Source organism: Meriones unguiculatus, chromosome 14, assembly GCF_030254825.1.
Source record: "Meriones unguiculatus strain TT.TT164.6M chromosome 14, Bangor_MerUng_6.1, whole genome shotgun sequence".
Lineage (NCBI taxonomy): Eukaryota > Metazoa > Chordata > Mammalia > Rodentia > Muridae > Meriones > Meriones unguiculatus.
This window is the reverse complement of record NC_083361.1, coordinates 54,400,135-54,416,415: the sequence shown is the minus strand read 5'-3', so window position 1 is coordinate 54,416,415 and position 16,281 is coordinate 54,400,135. Positions and strand designations below refer to the sequence as shown.

Below are 16,281 nucleotides of genomic sequence, written 5' to 3'. Positions count from 1 at the left end.
CCAAGAGCCGCAGATGCCTAGCCGCAGTTCCAAGTGTGGACAGGACTGTGCTGGGTGCCCAGCGCACAAACAGCTTGCCTAGGAGCCATCAGTGTCAAAGGTAACCATGTACATGGGAATGAGGGACCTTCTGCCAAGGGGCAGGGCAAAGAAGAAAGGAGTGTGGTAGAGGGGACAAGCAATGGCCGGGAGCCAGAGTGCTTGGGGCTTGGTGCCACTGTCCAAATACCCTGTGATCTTCTGTGCCGAGGCCCTCTGTGCACTGAGCCACTGTTTCCTTGACAAGTGGATGGGCTCCTTCTGGGAGGTCTTAAAGCAGGGGCTTCTTAACCCAGGCCCAAAGTCACCTTGGGTGCTCACAGATGTGACCCGGGCAGGCCAAGGACACTGGCGTGTGTGTCTGATAGACACTTTCCCTTTTTCCCTTCAGCCTTTTATGTGTAGATGTATATGTGGACATATATGGATGCATGCTGCAGGCACACGTATGTCTTCTGACTTGAAGAAAAACGTGAAATGCCTGAATATAACTCCCCCGTACATAAGCCAGAGACATTTCTTCGGCACCCACAGGATCCCCCGCAGACACCACAAACAAGGACGCTCACCTCCCTATACAAATGACAGGGTATTTGTAAAGAGCATCCTCCCACGCACTTTAGATCATTTCTAGATTACTTATGACTCCTAATACCATGTGGAACTGTACAAGGAGTTGTTCCGTATTGCTTAGGGAGGGACAAACAGTACACAATCCAAGTCCAACACAGAAGTATTGATTCCTGCGTAGTCTAAGCTGGTATACCCTAAAACCAAGCATGAATGGATCATCCTGAGATCACAGAGGACATATTTGTGCACCCTGAATTAGTGAGATCCCTCAGGGATTAAGAGTGCTTGTTGCTTTTTTTAGGGGACCCAAGGTGGCTCAAATGTCAGTAACTCCAGTTCTAGGGGATCAGGCACCCTCCCTCTGGCCTCCATGGACACCATGCACACAGTTTTGTACATGTAGACAAAACACTCACATACAAAGTAAAACAAAACAAAACAAAAATCTTAAAAAAAAAAAACCTTTTTAAAAAGAAGGGAGAAAACTGCCAATCTCCCCCTTCCTAGAAGCTGCTACAATCCAGAACTGGAAGGAGGTCCTTGCTGCCCGGGCTTCTAAGTTTTTGCTGCACCTGTGCTCATCCGCCAATAATACACTATGCTTTGCTCTTAAAAGCTCACATGAACAGCATGTCCCCGGAACTGCCTTTCAAAACTCAGTGCCGGTTGAACTATGCTCTTGCATATCTTGTTTATGAACCTGTAACCACTGTCTTGTATTCCCTGGTGTGAATCATGAGATTCACCTCTTTGCTCTTCCTCTGGTGGAGGTTTAGGCTGCTTTTCCCTTCGCTTACGGAATCAGCCTCAGCGGGCATTCTCCTTTCAGCTTCCTTGTTCACACGGCAAGTTTCTCTGACACAAGCCCTGAGATAGAGTAGCTGGTACAACATGCCTCACCAAGGAACCAAACTGCTCTGCGGAGTACGTGCCAATTTCAACCAGTAGCAACAAGAGGTCTCCAGGTTCCGCTTCCGTGCCAACCCTGACACTGTCCAGCGTTTGCCAATCTGATAGGTGTGAAATAATGTCTCAGTGCCGCCTTAGGGCAGCTCCCAGTCAGGCTAAGTATCTTCTCTTTACTGGCCATTGGGTTTCCTCTGTTCACACACTTCTCTGCTTTTCTACTGGGCATTCATCTTTTTTTCTTATTTGTTTATTTAGTTATCTTCTCTAACTACTTGTCCTAGCCTACGACTTTCTTAATACTCTCAAAGGACTTTTCTTGGTACAGAATTTTTATGTTAATACACCAATCTCTTCCTTTTGTACCAGTTTATTGCTTATGAACTCTCTAGTACTTACTAAAATCTTCAATCAAAAATAAAAGACTAAGAGTCACCTCAAGCTACCAGAACAAGAAGCAAAACCTACGGGCAGGGACGCCGTGAGTGCCAAGATGCTGAAGCAGGGGTCCTTGGCTGCTGCTTCAGATTTCTAGACCAGGAACTTTAAAACAGTTACTATTCACCCATTTTTAAATGCCAAGTTCCAATCTATTTTGAGACACCCTCTCCTTTCCCGGTGTCATGAGGGTAGGCCATTATATTTTTCTAAAAGTCTTATACGCACTCAGGTCTTCAGTCCCATCTAGAATTCAACAGAGTGTGGGTGAGGCTAATTGTTTCTTCATGTGGACAGTCAGTTCTTCCAGAACCACTTATTAACTAAATGGCCCCTCTTTCCTCATCCATCTGTAACTCCTTTGTTGGCACGCACAGGCTCCCACGCACGCTTGGCCTTGAGTCTATTCCACGGATGGGTGGGACCATCGCTGGGCCAGGGCCAAGCTGCTGTGATCCCTGCTCTGGCCCTCCTGGCTCTCTCTTCTTTCTCAGACTTGTCTGAGGTATTTTGGACCTCACTATCCCATATTCCGTATCCATATGGTATTCCATATACAGCTCAATCCCACAGGGATTTACAGGATTACAGGGGATTAATGGGCTAACTGGGGGGTAAAATTATTTTTCAGGGGCTGTGGATGTGGTTCAGTGGTAGAGCACTCGCCAAGCAAGATCTATCCCCAGCGCCCCCCGAAACAAAAACACTTGACCATTCTTTCCTTAATCTCTTCTCTTTAAATAAGTCATCCCTAAGTATCTTAGAGCTTTTACGCCGGAATGAACAACAGTCTCTCCTGTCTTCTCTCTGCTAAGACACAGGTGAGTTCTCCAGCAGCCCACTCAGCTCTCTTAGGAGCGCTCGTCAATAATCTGTAGGTTCCCTTCCATCATCCATTTAGTTACGGCAACTACCAATGACAGCATTTGACTCCTCCTAACTTTTACTTTTTAAAACAATTATTTCATGTATTCATCCTGTGTGCACTCTACGGCATACAGGTGGGGATCAGAGGACAATTTGGGGGAGTCAGTCCTCTCCTTCTACCATGTGGATCCCACGGATTGAGTTCAGGCCACAAGACTTGGCAGGGAGCACCTTGACACACTGAGTCATCTCATCTGGACCATAATTTTTATTTCTTGTTTAAAAAAAAACCAAAAAACTTGTTTCATTATCTGGAATGATGCCTAAGAGAACGAAACGGCGGCTAGCTTGTCTTTATTAGATGCCTATGTTTTAATGGGAAAGGACAGAACCTGTCTGTATCAGACTGAAAGAGATCCAGAGTTTGAAAAAGGCAACTAGGTGCTGGCCTGAGTTACCCGTGGATAGTGTTGAGCAAATCAAATCAGGTTATCAACTGCACAAAAGCAAAGCAGTCAAGCAAGAATATTAGAGCACAGCCAGATGGATGGACAAGAAAACCAGGGTTGTGACTCAGGCAGGTATGGAACAGAACACTAATTGCCCATTAAGCATTTGGAAGAAAGTCACAGAAAGGCGCTCTCAGAGGCAAGAATGCAGCAAGAGACAGGCAGTTGTCATAATGTCAGAGGTAACACATGGTCGCTGTGTGAACAATGACTTTCTCCCTTGACCCCCCCACTCCATCTACTCACCTATAAAGCAAAACTAAAAACATCGACGTCTTATTTATGAGTCACAAATTCTCCTACTTGAAAATGGCACTGAGATTTTTAAAGAGTTCTTACTGAGTAGGTAGAGGTTGGGGTTGGAACGCTCCAAGCCTTTTCCACATTAGCTGTGCACTCCGAGGCGGGGAAAGAAAAGCTGCTTTGGGAATATAGAGTAACAGGGCTCTCCTTGAGCCTTAGAGACGGCCCCTACCCCCCAACCCAGTCATCTCTCAGCCTGAAAATGTCCTATCATGTCCCTACGGGACCAGGCCTACCAAGCTGAGTGACAGGCTGTGTGGAGTCCGTGGCTGTACTGGCCAGAGACCTTCCAGGCCAGCCAAGAACAGCCCAGGGTGATGGGATGCATGCCTGAAAAACCTTATCCGCAAGCAAAATCAGGAGCACGGGCCTTGCTCAGAAGCAACTCGGTGAGAAACAGGAGTTTCTAGCATGCCCAAGCAGGTGAGCAAGGTTATTCCTGGGGACGAGAAAGTCAAAGGGAGAGCTAACTATGCCTCTCTGACTCTTTCAATGTAGAGCACAGAGACCAACTTCGCCTCCTCTCTACTCATTTAATTATAGGAACCCAAATCCCAGGCCCTTTGTAACTTGCCATCCAGTTTAAGAATCACTTTTACTTGAGACATATTGCTGGGCCCCCTGAGCAGTGCAACAAAGAACGGCAGGAGTTGGGAGCCCTAATCGAACCGAAGTGCTTTCTTCAACCCAGTCAGCCCTGGAGATTTGACAGCTCCAGCTAGCCACGAGGCCAGGGCCACCAAAAGGCAAAACATGAGCTCCTAGGGTGTTTGAAGCCCCCAAAACTGATTATTTTCTTTTGGATAAACTCTGACCGAGAACTTCACGCGGCAGAAAGTCCCCTTCCAGGAGGCCTTCCGCCTCCCATCAAGTGCAGAAGAAGAAATGTCATTTTGCTCGGGACCACAGCACACCTTGCCGGCTTCTGTCACAGATAATGACGAACTAAATTTCATACTGCCTGGTACCGCAGTTTAAGTGATGAGGCCACGCTCCCTTCATCTCTCTTGGTTCTCCTGAGTGGGTAGTTTGGTCGGTCTGTTAAGGTTGCTAAGAGCGCTCCTGGTGGGGCCGCACCCTTGAGTCCGCCACGTCCCTCCACGGGTCATAAATCGGGATCAATGCGCCCCACTGCCCCTCTGTGGGGATGCCTCAGGAAAACGTGCCCTGTGTCTGCAGTCCTTGGAAGCAACGCTGACTTACTGCCCCAGCCTGGCTTCTCTCAGTTTCACTCACAGCCTGCCTGGACCACCTAGGGAGGGAGGAAGGGCGTTCCAGGACCAGCACCTTGCTTCTGAACACCACCGGGGTCACCTCAACAACCTCAGGCAGCACACAGGTCACCGCCCCTCAGGATGCGCAAGTCGAGAAGTGATGTGTCCAAGGTCATGCAGGCAGCCGCTGACCCAGCTGCAGGCAGAGCCCACGGCAAAGCAATTGACGTCTTTGCCTAGAGAGGTTTTAAGGCAAGAGTCCAGCCTCCAACCAACCACCCTCTCAGCTCCTGGGTCCTGCCTGCTCCCTGACCCAAACCTGACTTCTGGGCACAGGCACCGGCGAGCCACGCCAAGGGAAAGGCAGTCCCTGAGTTGCCCTAGCCACGCTCACGTCGCCCAACCAGCGCCTGACTGCCTTGGCGCGCGTACTGCGCCCAGAGCCCCGCACCACCCGTCGAGGGCAGAGTGGCCCGAGAGGCGGAGCTTGGGCTCCAGGAGGCCACGGAGAACTGGGTGGACGCTGAGGATGGCGCGGGTGGGCAGGGCGCCGCCACCTCCTTGGGCGCCCACCCCAGAGCGGCTGGGCAGGTGTAGACGCCAGACCCAGGGCTTCGAGGTCACGCTTTCGGGGCGAAGGGCTCCGAGACACCGCCTGAAGACCCCACGGCCTCCGGCCCTCCCGCGCGGCCGTCCGCGCAGCTCCCCACGTCCTCCCCTCCGAGGGTCCCACGGCACCCCCAGCGAACCCCCGCAGGGCGCCCCCCGCTGCCCTCGGAGGTGCGGGCCACCTCCCCACGCGGCGCCGCCGGCCGCCGGGTTGGCAAGGCGCCCCCTCGCGCGCGTGGCCGCCGGCGGCCGGGAAAGTTTGGGGCGCGCCGGGGCCGGCGGGACTCACCTGGCCCAAGTTGAGGTAGCCGTGCGCCGCAGCCACGCGGTCCGCCGCGCCGGGGCCGCCCAGCACTTGCACTGCCCAGTGGTTGGTGTAGACGGGGCGCGGCGGCGGCAGCGCGGAGCAGGCGGCGGGCAGAGCGAGCAGAAGCAGCCAGCGCCAGGGGCGCGGCGCGGGCGGCGGGAGCCCGTGCCGGCCGGCGTCCCCTGCCCCCCGCGCGACATCGGCGGCCCGGGGCGGCGGCCGCCGGGGCCCGGGCGCTGGCGGTGCGCGCGGAGGCATGGCAGCGGCAGGCTCGCGCGGCGCCCGAGCGGCGAGTGCGCCGGGGGGTGGGGAGCCGCCTTTTAAAGCCGCTCCGCGCCGGGGAAGCGCCGCCGCCGCGGGCGGGAGCCGAGGAGGAGGAGGAGGAGGAGGAGGCCGCCGCGGCGCGTTCCCGCCCGCGCGGCCCGGTGGCGCCCCTGGGCCCGCGCTCGTGCCGCAGGCTCCCGGCCCGCCAGCCCACCGGGGGCCGGCGCAGGGGGTGGGGGGAGGCCCGGCACTCTGGGACTCTCGGGACAGTGCCCTGCCCGGAGTGGCGGCCTCTGGCCCCCGTGCCTCCTGCTAGGAGTCAGGAGGGCCCTGGGCATCTCACGTGAGTTCCCCGTGTCGCGGAGGAGTTGGGTTAGGTTGGCACCTTTCTACCGGTTGCGCCCCTGGAGGATGAACTCACCTGCTGGGGTCTCCGACGCTAGACAGCCTTGCTCAACTTAGCTGAGGCAGTGAACTTGCAACTGTACAGGATCTTCTCGGAAACACTGGGGTGTCCGAGAACCTGGCTTGACCTAAGGACCGCATTGAATGGGCAAAGGGTATGAGGCAAACTTAGCTGGAGTCCTCGAGGGTATTAGGGACACAGCGTCCATACAGAGCGGAGGTTGCTGCCTAGGAAGGGAAGGTTGAACTCCAGGGCTGACTCGTTAGCATCTGTGGGATCTTGGGCACCTTTCTGTCCTTGCCTGGCCTGTAAGATGGGGGGGGGGGGGGCGGGGAGGAGACAATATCCTCTCTCCATCTGGCTGTTTAAGGATGCCAGCTCTTCCCTTACAATCAGCTGACAGTAATGTTTGTTTTGATGAGCCCGGGGACTGCCGCGTGCTTGGAGTTCACTAGATTGTGTGCACTCTTAAAAGTACCCACTGGGCTAGGACCAGTCAGTGGGAAAGTGAGTTGACTCATCCTCGCCCTCCCTCCTGGAGCAGCCTGGAGAACTGTGGACCTTGACGGAGCAATGATGAGAGGCTAGGGTGGCTGCAAGCTTCCGAGGACCCATTGGTCCCAACCGGCCCCACACAGAAAGCAACCCTTCAGCCTGATTAATATGGCAGGAAGCAAAATACAACAAAACAAGGCAGAGAAGGCCTTGAGGCAGGAAGGAAGCCGCTTCACCAATGCTCAGGTTCCAAGAGCAGCTGGTTCCTGTCTGGTGCTGTCCGGAGTTCACTTGCCTGAGTCTATAGCCAGGCAGATCAGACAGAAGTGCGAGGGAATACAGGGTAGAGAGAGGGCAGGGTCTACGGAGGGCCTCTTGAAGTCCTTTCCAACCTCCCTCTCAGGAGTCCTTGAGTTTTGTATCCCACGATTCATCCTTTCAACAAACACGAGTCACTCTAAAGAAGGTGGAAGAAGTGGAGGAAGTACGGTGGGAGGCCCAGCCAGGTCAAGCCAAATCCATGCTAACAGGGCTCTAGTCATGAGCCCCTTTTGACACCTGGGCCTTCTCTCTTCTTCCCCAGATCAGGACTACTTTTGGCCTTGGCTCAGAGGCAGTCAGCGCTCTGACCCCAGCTCCAGCCACTGTTGCAGGGATCAGGTGCTCCCTGGTTCCCTGCCTGATGGAAAGATCCGAGGTCATCACACTAAGTGGCCAGCCCTAGCGGAGAACACTACACACCTGTTGGGCAAAAGCAGCATCCAGAGCCTTCAGCCTGTCTCTGTCCAGAGAAGCTGATAGATGGAGGAGAGTGGGCGCAGAGGACTCATTCTGCTCCTCTGTCCCTTTCCAGCAATCCACCTGGATAGCCTGAGTCCCCTTTCTGGCCCTCATGGGCCAACCCATCTTTTGCTCATCCCAGGTCCCATGCTGTCCTTAAAGAGCATAGCCTGCTTGAAGACCCTGCACACTGCGCATATTCTAGATGATCTGGAGCACCTCATACCTCCCAAGAGGGCACCCCCATCACAGCAGTCATCTTGACAGGCAGAGATATGGGATTTCTGTAATAATTTGGTAGATTAAGGGATTCAGCCTACCAGACTGAGAGGAGAGTAAAAGGTATTTGAATTTTGTATTTGGAGGGGTCAGAATGTATTTTATTAATAAGGCTGGTCCCCTGGGACTAAACTTCCTGCTTGGTGTAGAAGGACCTGGGCCACAGCATGGCGATAGGAAGACCAGCCTGCCAAAATGAACATCCTAAATCAAATCGCCTCCTGTGAGTTTCCTATTGATTTATGCGGTGACAGGATTAACTCAATCACAAAAGTCCCAGCCCTTTGAGTTGAGATAGAATCTGCAATAAAACTTGCCTCATCTTCCTGCAGGGAGGGGATTTCATTACTCACTCAGCTCCACTCTCCAGATGGCCCTGAGGTGCACACAGCTCCAAAGCTGGGGGGGCTGGGGAGTGGGGTGCTTCTTCCCTAGATGGAGGTCAGGCGGTCTGCGGAGGGACAGGGAAAGGACTAGAAAGGTGACTGGCCATGGCCGTGCCTCAGAAGTTAGAAAACACTCCTGCAGAGATGCTTACACAAACTATCATCTTCCCAAACAGAAGAAAAAGGAGCCACGTGGATGTGTTAATGGAACTGTATTCTTATCCCTACTTCTGGTCCCTGTACAGCAAGAGCAGAGCTGCCTCGCTGGGCCCCAGCAAGCCTGGAAGTCAAGGCCACTGCACAGCCTCTTGGGATTCAGAATTCTCTCCACTTAAGTGATAGAAATTCGAGTGTAAAACTGCACCTTTGAGAATATGCTAGGTTCTGTGAGACAGAATGATGGCTCTGTGTTGCACAGGCAACACCTTCAGGGGGGGTCTGGAGAAGGGTCAGCACCCGAAGCAGAGGTCACCACGCCACTCCCTGGCATGTGGCCTCACTGTAAAAGGCAGTGACGCGGCTGTCCCTGTGGAGGGCACTGCAGGATGACAGGAGCCGGTTGGTGCCGAATCCTCTATGGAGCACCAGACACCCCATAAGTACTTTACAGTTGACAGCAGTGGTGGCCATGCTCTGCTGGGTGCCGAGCACTCCACAGTGGAGCACGGTGGTTGGGGTGTCTGTTTCCCGGTGCGAGGCTCAGGGCACAGACGTGAACGGCCTGTATCAAGGTCCAGTTTGCCTATCTTCAGGTTTTTAACATTCCAAACCAGGAAACAGCTCATGGTTGAAGCTTTGCTGTCACCGCTAGCTGGGACAGAAACTGAGTTTCTCCAGAGAGGGTTTGTGTTGACCTGGGGCCACTAACTCCTGAGGACCTGCTTTGAGTGTGATCTCAGATTGAAAACCAGCTTAAGATTGGCCCAGGGCACTTCTTCCTGTTTTCTTTATCAGGACTCAGGCTGAGGATTCGGGGTTCTTTATTATCCATGTCTGCATAGTAGCTTCCCCCTCCATTTTCTTCCACACCAACAATGTAGTTTCTGCATGGTTTCTGAACCTTGGACTTTTTTTTTTTAAGACTATTTATTTTGGTTGGAGTATGAGTCTCAGGAAAGACCCCTGTGCTCAAATTTTTTGGTTCTGTTGCTCTCCTTGTGGACCTCCTGTTCTCTCCAGATCTATTATTTCCCACTTCTTTCATAAGATTCCCTGCATTCTGCCCAAAGTTTGGCCATAAGTCTCAACATCTGCTTTGACAGTTTGCAGGGCAGAGCCTTTCAGAGGCCCTCTGTGGGAGGCTCCTAACTTGTTTCCTGTTTTCTCCTTCTTCTGATATTCATCCTCTTTGCCTTTGCGATGGGGATTGAGCAGTTTAGCCAGAGTCCTCCCTCTTGATTAGTGTCTTTAGGTGTACCATGCATGGAGATAACCTAGAACCCCTGCACAGATGTAGCCCAAGGCAGTTCAGTGTCCAAGTGGGTTCCATAGTAATGGGAACAGGGACTGCTTCTGACATGAACTGATTGGCCTGCTCTTTGATCACCTCCCCCTGAGGGGGGAGCAGCCTTACCAAACCACAGAGGAAGACAATAATGATGAGACCTAACAGACTAGGATCAGAAGGAAGAAAAAGAAGCCCTCCCCTACCAGTGGACTTGGGGAGGGGAGTGTGTGGAGAAGGGGGGGAAGGGAGGGATTGAGAGGAGAGGAGCGAGGGAACTAGAGGGGATACAAAGTATATAAAGTATAATTAAAAAAGAATATTTTATTTAAACTAAGTTATGTGTTCATATGGATGTACTCACACTCATGGGTGCCTATGGATTCCCTGGAACTGCAGTTACAGGTGGTTGTGAGCTGGGAATCTAACTCCTGTCCTTTACAAGAGGAGAAGGCTCTCCTAACTTGCGTCATCTCACCAGCTGCCGACGTTTTCTTTCATAACACCTTAGGGCTGGGCAGATGGTTTAATCAATGAAGTGCATGCATGATTACTGAGCAAGCATGAAAACCTGCGTTTGGATCCTTAGCACCCATGCTTAAAAAAAGTGTGTGGGGGGGGAGGATTGAGCAGCACTCAGCTGTTAATCCAGCAGTGGGAGGCAGCAGCCTGGGGGACTTTCCAGTGCTGTCTGGCCAGTCTAACTGAGTTGGTGAGCTCCCCGTTCAGTGAGAGACCCTGTCTCAAAACATAAAGTGGAGAGCAATTGTGGAAAACAGTGTCAACCTCTGGCCCCAATACATATGTGTCCACCTGTGCGTGAACACTTGCACACACACACACACACACACTCAATGGCGATAATAATACATTAAATAATGGTATATCTTCTGATGGAGACCATATAAGATTTGAAGACATATAGCGTTAGTGCCTTTAGGACACAGCTCTGTAAAGAGACCTGTTGGACTGTTGCAAATGTCCTCACCTTTCCCTCCTCTGTGTGGCTTCTAATCAATATCCACAGAGCTTTGATCTTTCTTTTTGTTCACTTTGTTTTCCATCAAAATTGATTGTGATTATTCTGCAAAGTAAAGGCTCCTTTTGAACTGGGTTTTAATTGTCAAATGCTACTTAAGTATGTTCCTATTATGAGATCATGCGGCTGTTTCAGGCTTCTCTGTGTTCAAAGGTGACATACCTGCAAGAGCTGAAAAATCTCCCAACAAACCAGATAAATGTCAAAGGTCTCTGCTATGACACACTGATGTGACTTCAGGAAGGGACCTGAGACCTAGGAGTAAGGCTCTGCTCCCTGCTGCCCCCAAAACCTTTGCCTAGGCCCTGAGGTTTCCCCTAGCCACATCCACCTCTCCCCAGTTTGCATTTCTTCTCTCTCCTTTCCATCCTCTGGGAATCCTTCACACAGCTCTCCCTGGCTGGATGGCATTAAACTTCTTCTCCTCCCAGTTCTGCCTCCTCTGCCTGGACCAAGAGCCTCCCTGAAAACTGCTTTCCCTGCACACACACTTACCCTAGACCCTGCAGCTAGTATCCTGGGGCTCCTTTCAGAATCCCACGTAGAGGCTGAGTGTCAAAATACTCAAAGTCTGTGACGTTCTTCCTAATGTGTTCCCTTTCTTGCCTCGAAGGGGTCCCTAGGCTCAGAGCTACAAGAAAAAAAAAAAAATCACAATGTTGATTCTCCTGCTTCTGTAGCAGCCAGGATGCTTTTGGTTACAGAACATTCAAATGACCAATGGAAAGAAGCCCAAACTGTTTAGCCCACAGACAACTTGGAGACGTGGTGATATGGAGACCTGACAGGGGCTTTCCTATGCTTATCCTGGCTTTGTCCTTTGGTACCTAAATGACTGCCACAGACTAGAGCATCCTTTCCTCTCACAGCCTCCAAGGGAAGAAGGCAGGCATAGTCTTCTGTCTCTTGGGGGCCTCTCATCTCCTTGTGGAGCAGAACCCCCGGCCCATTTGTCCTTAGGTGTCACTTGGCAGGCCTCGGGTCATGAGGCTCTCCTCCTGTAGCCTGGTTTCCTAGGTTGCTGTGACTGATTATCTCGGTTTTCTCCTGGAGGGGCGTCCTCCACCCCGCAGCATGCTGCTGCCCTAGATTGAGCAAAAGAAAAATTAAGTCAGCAAAAAGCAACAGCAGCCTGAAGGTGGCTGGGGACCCAGCCTGTCTTCCGTCTCCCCTCTCCGTTTCTCTTGTGTTTCTTCTAGGTTCTGCTCAGCTAACAGCAGGCTCCCACAAATGTTTGTTGAAAGGAAGAAAGGGAAAGAAGAAGGAGTGGGTAGGCAGAGAACAAAGCAGGGGGAGGGGACAGAAGGGGGTGCCAGGCTCAAGTGTTAATAAAATGAAACACTGGGCTAAAGAGTGCCACAGATCCCCAATAAGCAGCTTTGACTATCTCCCAGTGTCCCAACCCTCCCATGGCAAATTGAGGATCTAATTGTATTTACGAAAGTCCAGCTGTTCCTCGGTAGAAACATCCTTGATTCCAGAATGGGCTCCCAGTTGTTGTCCATGCATTTTCCCATGTGAGTGTAACTTCAGAACTTGGGCTCCCTGTCAAGGCGGAACAAACTGAGCCACGCAGAAGACTGAACGGGAGTCCTGAGTCTGAAGTCACTGGGAGAACTGGAGGTTTAGTTCTGTCTACAGACCCCAGCACTGAGAAGCTCCATGGTCAGTCGCTGTCAGAGAGGGGCTGGGTGCAGGCTCATGGGTTGCAGTAGAAGTCAGGTATTCAGTGGGGTCCTTTCAGGTTAGCTCAGATAGATTCCATGGCTTCTCGCTTCCCCCATGGAAACCATATGCCGGGAAACTTCTTTTTCTCCTGCCCTGTCCCCCAAAGCTGCCCTGATCTCCAGAGAACCATACTTGGTGTAGGCTGGTGCAACCCTTATAACCCTTACTTATCTCCTGTCCCTTCATTTTCCCCCCTTCCCCTGACTCTTCCATTCAACAGAAGGGCCTCCACCCTGAAAAGGACCCCTACCCTCCCTGTCCTATAGCCCCCTTCAGCATCCGCTCTTTTATTCTGCTGTGGCTGCCAGGCTAATGAGAAGAGAAGCACATGTTTGCTCTCCCACTTGCCTGCTACCCTGTACCAGCCTTGTGTCCATCCAGGAGCTGTACCTGTGCTGCTGGAAGGCAGGTGGGGAAGAAACAAAACCACCCTGACTGGTCTCACCTGACACCCATCCCTCCACACCCACAGTGACACCAGAGTCTGGCTCTCCTCCCACTGATTCAGTCCCTCCAGCACCACACCCCCACTCCTGACTGAACACCTTGCTACCCTCCTTCTCTTACCACGTGGGCTCTGGGGATTGAACTCAGGTCATCAGGCTTGTTGGCAAGCACCTTTACAGGCTGGGCCACCTCCCTGGCCCCACCCCTTGTCTCTGAAGCCTGGTCCTTTCTCCTAGGACTTCTGGCACCCCCATCTGCCCAGCCAAATCTCCTGAGTATCCTCCTACCTTAGGGACTCTAAGGCCAGGTCCTTGTTGGCACAGGTGGTCCCAAGCACTGGTTCTGGGTCCTCTTTCTCTATTGTCACTCCTCCAGTGACCTCTCATTCTGGTGACTTGAGGCATCAGTTACATGTAAGTGACTCCAGGTGATGGATACATTCTCCGTTTGGATGTTGGGGGCTTGTCAGAAAAAAAAAATTCCCCCTCTATACTCCACTTCAGCTTGTGGCTGTGTCTCCCAGAGGTTCATGTGTTGAAACTTAATCCCCATAACGAGGCATCGGGAGGATGGAAGTCCCTGGTGTTCAGAGGTGGAGCCTTTGATTGACTCTGGTGACTTAATAAGAGGAAACAAAAACAGGAAAGGCATGGACCCATACATACATGTACCTTCCCTTGCCACATGACACCACTTTGGGACATTTTCAGATGCACCTGGAGAACCCTAAGCCAAAGCAAATCTCTTTTCTGCATAGGGCTTCCCAGACTCAGGTATTTTGTTATAGTGATGCAGCATGGACTCTGTTCCAGGTACAGCAAATGTCAGCTCTGTCCTTTTGCTCAGACCTAAGACTGGAGTGAACTTTCACCTGTCCCCTTATTCCCGTATCTACAGGATCAGTAAACTTGGTTGTTCCCAGCTTGGTATCCTACCAGGATTGGGCTGATTCTCACCCCGCCCCCTGCTATCTCTTTGGTCAGTCACCTCACTTCCTGGCAGCCTCCTAAATGGCTCCCCCACCTTGCCTTCTCCAGTGGAGAACCATGTGTGACAGAGATCAAAGCAGCCTCCCACAGCTTTCAGTCTCATGGAGAAAGAGCTAGACCCCAAAGGTTCCACATGCTCCCCCACCCAATTCAAAGTGGAGCCTGCTGAGTAACAGAAGAGCACTGAACTGGAAGGGTCCAGGCTGCTAAGAAGAAAACCTTTTTCAAGCTGTCCCCAGAGTGTCAGTTCCCAGGTCCTCCATCTGGTCTTCCCGGCCAGCAGGACAGAGCTCAGACTCACATATTCTGGCACACCCTTCTTGGTGTTCCCGCCTCACCACATAGGACCCGTGACTGTTCCCAAAGGCACCGGCCACCCAGACCTGGACACCCTGACCTCTATTCTCATACATACCACATGGTGGGGTCTCAGCTGCTGCTCCTCATCTGAGGGTCCTCTCTCTACCATCACCACATCCCCTTCCTCTCACTAAAAAAACCCCTCAGATATAGCACTCTTAATCCACCCTCACTCAATAGGGCAACGCCTCCAACACAGTGGCCTCTGTTAGGACTACTGGACAAAGGGGTCAAGGGGGAGAACCCGGCAGTGGGACCACCATGACAGATGTCCTGGGGTAGCGGGAAGCTAGGTATGGTTGAATCTAGGGACAAAGGAGATGGTCAGAGGCAATGATAGCGAAGGGCAGGTAGTGTGGAGGGGTGAAGAAAGGAGTTTAACAAGCGTTCCCAAGATCTGTTAGTGCGCTGGATGGTCCATACAATGTGACTGCCATCTTTAATCCTAAATGCCACTGCCTCTAGGTTTTCTTTTCATCAGTGTAGGGAAACAAAGCCTTCTTATTCACAGAAATAAAAAGCAAGCCTGTTTGGAGCTGGGGATGCTGGCCAGTAGTGGAGCCCTTTCCCAGTAGGAGAGTCTTATCCTCAGCACTGATGAAGAGAAGGAAGGAAAGGAGAGAAGTCTGGAGATAGCTCAGTGGTTAAGAGCACCTACGTTTCTTTCTGTGGTCCCAAGTTTGGTTCCTGAAACCTATGTCAGGAGTTCACCACCACCTGCCACTCCAGCTTCTCTCTCTCTCTCACACACACACACAGACAGACACCACTTTAAAAATAGGATATTTTAGAAGAAAGGAAGGAAGAAAAGATGGCCAGTGGGTGGACCAGCCTTGTTTGTAGGAACCGAGGAGACAGCAGCAGCTTCTGGTAACACAGAAAAGCTTCACTGCTGGGTCTTGATTTATTCTGAGGCCTCTGGCCCTGGAGTGGCAGAGGATACAGGAGCACAAAGAGGTTTGATGGCACACTCAAAGGTTATATGAAATACGAGCCCATTGGTGAAGAGATGTCTGGTTCCAAGAGACAGGAATAGAGGCAGGTATGTAGCTCTGCACAGGAGATTGGTTTCCTGTGGTATGACCCTCAGTGTGCATCCTGATGGGATCCTGCCATCACTTGCTGGCTGTGACCTTGAACACAACACCTAACCTTCCCTGCCTCAGTTGCCATTGCTGTAGATGAGAACAATAATGGTACCTCTTGGTAGAGAGTAAGATGGCCTTATAGGACCCAGTGGTGACACACAGCCTGTAGACTGGCAGTGAACCTCCACAGAAGTGCATTAGTGGTTTGGCAAAGGGCTGCGGTGACATTAGAAGCAGGAGTCATGTGACTGATGTGATGTGTGACTGGTGGGGGTGGGGAGGGGGGCCTAGTGAAGGAAGAGCTCTGCTGGGTCCCTCTGAGGCTTCCCTACACCCTCAGTGCTTCCTATCATCATGCATCATGCTTAGATCTATCCAGTGGGTTCAGGCGTCCAAATCCACTGGAGGCTTTTTATAGGCTATTTACAGTCCGGCTCCCCAACTTCCCAGCCCAGCCCCAATCATTCCCATCCAGTTCACTAGCAGCACAGGGGCTGGGGCCCCAGCAAGCAAGTCACCTGGCCCTTCAGCAGGGACACCTGGATGTCCCCTACCCCTTGCACCTGCTGCCACAGGGAGCCTCAGGGTCGCCTGTCATGGAGACTATGTTCTACCTCAGAGGATCCTGCACTGTTGTTGCTCCCTGTTCATTCTACCATGTCATATTCCAAAGGTTGTGAATTTGGTAACCAAATGGTCCCGCGGACCCACATATGGAGCCGTCTACTCCTTCTCTTTCTTTCTTCCCCAGCCCAATAAAATCAATCTTTCATCAAGAACATGCCTCACACAGCACTGTGCGTCCCCTGAG

At 52.0% G+C, this 16,281-nt stretch overlaps 1 protein-coding gene across 2 annotated transcripts in view; it reads right to left on the bottom strand.

Moving 5' to 3' along the window:
• Pcsk6 (proprotein convertase subtilisin/kexin type 6) overlaps positions 1-6,059 on the bottom strand; it is a 183,874-nt gene extending 177,815 nt beyond the window's left edge. For both annotated transcript variants that reach the window (XM_021633268.2, XM_021633269.2), the window contains exon 1: positions 5,748-6,059. In XM_021633268.2, the coding sequence (XP_021488943.1) occupies positions 5,748-6,023 (276 nt within the window). In that variant the 5' untranslated portion in view covers positions 6,024-6,059. The remainder of the gene's footprint in view (positions 1-5,747) is intronic.
• Positions 6,060-16,281: the final 10,222 nt, after the last annotated feature.